At 46.9% G+C, this 4,579-nt stretch overlaps 1 protein-coding gene across 1 annotated transcript in view; it reads right to left on the bottom strand.

The window, feature by feature from the left end:
* Window positions 1-157: 157 nt before the first annotated feature.
* The window catches only part of CARS2 (cysteinyl-tRNA synthetase 2, mitochondrial (putative)), a 34,258-nt gene continuing 29,836 nt past the window's right edge, over window positions 158-4,579 (bottom strand). Inside the window, exons 12-13 of the mRNA XM_019471227.1 lie at window positions 3,876-4,139; window positions 158-822 (exon numbers count right to left, since the gene is read on the bottom strand). Of these exons, the coding sequence (XP_019326772.1) occupies window positions 748-822; window positions 3,876-4,139 (339 nt within the window). The 3' untranslated portion in view covers window positions 158-747. The remainder of the gene's footprint in view (window positions 823-3,875; window positions 4,140-4,579) is intronic.

Genomic DNA, 4,579 nt, shown 5'->3' on the forward strand with positions numbered 1-4,579 from the left:
AGCACAAGCCCTGTATAAACTCAGCCACTAGAACACAGGTTGCCTCATGTGTAAGGCAGGCCCCTCCGCATCTGCCTACAGCCACACCATCGGGGGGGGGTGTTTAAGGCAAACATGGCAAAAGAAAAAAGATTACCTGTTTGGTTACAACTAAACACACTAATTTTATCATCTTCCCAATTCTGATGGCGAGATCCTGAGCGTGCTGCACTCCCAGTGCTAGGGAAACCTCAGTGTATTCTGTGCAAAAGCAAATGGGAAAGATACCGAGCCTTACAGATAACCACATACCGCCATATTATGGTTAAAGATCTCCCAGGAGCAAACCAGCAACGCTGCAATAAGGAAATACTTCATGGCTAAAAGTGTCACCTCCTTCTATGCCTGAGAGGAACACAATTGTTTAAACCCGTGGGCATAAAACTAAGTGTTTTCACCCTCAAAGACGGGCCCAAGTTCTTGCCTCTGTCTTCACTATGTTTTAATTCTCAGCGCCAGCTCAGCAAAACAGGGTGCGAGCACACAGCTGCTTCCGTGCTGCCCTGTACTGCGGATGCTTCCACCGCATACACCGCATACACACCTGCTGCCAGCCCTGTATTTATTTACCCAGTAGTAACGTCAACAGTTTTGCTCAGATTATATTTTATCTTTGTTAGCCATTTTTATTTGGAAAGTGTTAGTATTTACAACTGTTGCCAAAGCAGCTGAAATGAAATAAAAAAAAAAAAGTCCAAGGATGAAGGATCAGCTTCGTTTCTCAGCCTGCTGCCCTGCTTGCCCTCCTTCCACAATTTCCCAGGTTGAAACGGCAGCTCTGTCCTGTAAGGAGAAGTAAGGGGGTCAATCCCCACAGCCTGGGTCACGCAGGTACCATACATGGGTAGGTTCCTGGAGGCACAGGTTTTTAACCAAGTTTCGTACAGTTCTTGGAGGCACAGGTTTTTAACCAAGCTTCGTACAGAAAAGCTATTACTCCATGGCGATACCATCTCACAGGAATACCATTGTCACTAATGGCGCTCAAAGCTGTAAAACAAACCCCAGACAATTCTTCCCAGTTAAGAAGGAAAAAAAAAAAAAAACCCACACTGGAAACGTCACCTCTTTAGCGTGGGATGCTGCAGTGGTGCGTAGTCTCTCATACGAGTAACTTCTGTTAAACTCGGGCAATCACATTTTCATGTTTAAATGGCTGGTGTGCATGGAAAACAGCTCTTCTTATGGCCAACACATGAGAACATAGCGCCTAACATATTTGATCTCCTTCTGAATTTTAGGATAGTAGCCTGTTGCTGTAAATATCCGTCAGGCAATACTTTTGAATATTTTTGAAAGAGAATATTGCAGTCAAACCGAGAATTTCTGACTGTTAAGACTTAGCTGTTTGACTGCAATTGTTGAAAACAAAAGTTGATCTGAATATTGAAACATGACAATGTTACATGCGCTCTGACTCATGAGAGAGGCTGGAAAACAATGTAGAATTTTCTTTACATTAAAGTGAAAACTGGTTTTGACGTGTAAATAACCTAATGACTACATTTCACTTAGTAGCACAGATTAGCTTGCATTTCAAGCACACTATAATGACGTGAAGAGACCAGTGGATACTTTAATCAGTTTGTTGCAAGTTCTGTAACTTCAGACAAAGAGAACATGGTCTGCATCGAGCAGCGCGAGAGGAAACCAGTGTACAGAAATCACAAACTTACAAGCTGAAGGAGAAATTGCCCTTTCTACAAAGCTGATTTTTAAGGGAATTAAGTTACTAGCGTTCTCTAAGTTGCTACTCGTACCCTAGAGCGGCCAACCCCTCCCTGCCCAGCCCCAAACCAGGGGCTCCTAGTCTGCACTGGGTGGAGATGGGGCTCGTCTGCTTCATCTCTTCTGCTGCTTTTCCTCCTGCACATGGACTTGAGAAGTTGCTGGCTGACTTCAGCCGCACCTGACAGAGGGAGAGCGTGTTAACAGATGCATTACCACGTGTGTATCGTGGGGCTCATAAAAGTTCCACGGAAACCAGAGGCTGGGTAGAAAAGAGAAATTCAAGTTACTTCCTCGAGTGCTTATTAGGCACGCAGGACCCAGCTGCTAGGCGCTGTGTTACCGTGGCATTTTTGGCAATAGCCAACCCAGGGCGGCCAGCCAACCTCCACCCATGCTGAGCATGAGGGTGGAGAGCGCCCTGCTGTGGGTAGGGGCCACGTCTTCTCATGTGTTCGCTCTGGGAATGCACGCGAGGAACTGCAGAGCTGCGTCGCTCGGTTTGCGGGACTCTTCTGGGATCTGCAAAGGCAAGAGCTGGGCAACCTTCACAGCACACCTTCAGATACTTCTACTCATGAGGCAGCAAAAAAAAAAAAAAAAAAAAAAGCAGGAGTATTGCTTTGGATGCGTGCTGTGTGTAGTCATATGTGCATGTGTGCTTCGTCTTCAGGAGCAAACTTCTGGGACAAGCAGGAGACAGATTATGCCGAGCTTCAGGTTATTAAAAAAAAAAATTGAAATAAATAGAATGGGCTGAATCCTGGCTAAGGCCAATTTCTAGGACGTTATTAAATGTCCATAAATCCCTTTAAAAACAACCCAAAACAAATCTTCAAAAGGGTGGGGGTAGGGCTGCAGCAGTTTTGCCAAACAGATCAAAAGAGAGCCATCTTCTCCAAGACTTTGCCTCAGCGCAGTTGTTTGGATTTGCAAGCTTTCCTGACAGATAAGTAGAGCGAGGATTTAGCTATGTACAAACAAGTCAAGGAAGCAGGTGTCCCAACTTCCCACAGTCTTCCTTTGCTTTCCCAGCTGTAGCTCACCACCACTGCGCTCTGGCCCTCACCCCAGTTTCTATCAGCATGCTCACTTTCATCCGAGATCATGAGACAGCTGACCACGCTTCGCATTTGGTTTTAATAGGTGTGTTGACAAATGACAGCTCTCACGTTCAGCAATTAAAGAGGATGTATGCTGTCACTCCCTAATGTCATTGTGCTTTATATCCTCCCATTGGTAAAACGATGAAAGGAGACCGTGCAAGGCTCAGTTCCCGAGCGAGGGAAAAAACGAGCAGCGTGACCCGGAGGGAGAAAGGCGCTGGAGAGAAAAGTGGAGGATTATTCTGCACGTAAGGAGCAACCCTGACCCAACAAGGGCTGGAGCTGAGGTGAGAAGGGCGGTGAAGCAAGAGGAACTGGAAGAAGAGGCACCCCTTAAAGAAGTAAGGTAGCACCCTGAGACCAGGGGGAGAGTGTAAGGCAGCGCAGGGATTTCTCTTGAGCAGAAAACACCATTGGGGTAATGGAAAAGAACAGCGGCATTAGGTATAGGCTAAGAGTAGAAAGCAGGGTGGAGAGAGGAGTGGTACAGGAATCGGGCAAAGTACTTCTGGCTCAGGAACAGTTGGGAATGGAGCTGCTGAAGACGGAAGAGGCTTTCTTGTGAGGACTTACCATTTTTGGTGGGGGAATGTGGGGAGGGTAGAGGGAAGGCATTATTTTCGTAAGTCATCTCAGTTTACTTTCCAGTTCCTCTGCAATCTAAATTTTTAGAAATTGTACACATTACTCATACCTTTCCTCCCGGATTGAACTTGGGCAACTTAGGGATTTCTGAATATTACGTGATTTTCAGTGGCTAAATAACACACCCTTAGTAACTGCAGAAGTAGCTACAGCTTGCATGGAGACACGAGGTTGAAGGGGAGCAGAAGAGAAAGCTAGCAGTACAACCAGGCAAGGGCTTAACTTCCACCTCCTGCTACTGCAGTTGTACAGGGAGCAGGGCACAACACTGAAAGCTGCCGAAGGGGCACGAAGGGCAAAAATAAACGCCGTCTTAAAAAATGACTAACGGTCTCAAAGAGGGTCACTGTCTTCTACCTTTATGTGGATTCCAAAGGCAGCAAGGTCTCCGCGCAGACTGTCACAAGCCTCCAGGAGGGGTTTTCTCTCCTGCATTAACTGCTGCCTCTTTTCCTTCTGTTCTTGTTTCGGTCCTTTGGCTCCCGCAGCACCCTCCGTTGGCACAGCTTCTGCTGCTTCTTCTGGCAGAGCAAGCGCATAATGACGAACCTTTGTGCGGAACCTTACAAGCTCATCGATGACGTTAGAGAGCACAGCCGAGTTGCCCCCTCCAAGAGCCACCTGGAAGTCAAACAGGTTGCTTTACAAACATCTGAGAACGATTTAAAAATCAACCCCAACTCAGTAGCACACACCGAGGCCTTGTCACCTCTCTTGGTTGTGCATCTTCCATTGTATCGGTACGATTAAAAAGTTGCAATCTCGCTAATGCTGGACAAAAGTTACAGTACAGGCATACTTGGAAGTAGTTCAGTGTATTCCTATACAGGACAGCATCTGTCTTGGAGCAGAGGGCTCTCACGTGAGCATATACTGCATAACCCAACTGTGGAACTCATCACCACAGGAAACCTCCTAGATGCCAGAAGCGTGCATAAATTAAAAAGGGATTAGACAAATTAATGGAAGAAAGGCCTGGCAACAGCCCTCCGACACAGCAAGGGAAGCCCAGCCGCCAGCTCAGACAGCCCCTCGGCTGGGAAAGTCCGGAGAGCGGGGGG

Source organism: Aptenodytes forsteri, unplaced genomic scaffold (genome assembly GCF_000699145.1).
Source record: "Aptenodytes forsteri isolate BGI_AS27 unplaced genomic scaffold, ASM69914v1 Scaffold96, whole genome shotgun sequence".
Taxonomy (NCBI): Eukaryota; Metazoa; Chordata; class Aves; order Sphenisciformes; family Spheniscidae; genus Aptenodytes; species Aptenodytes forsteri.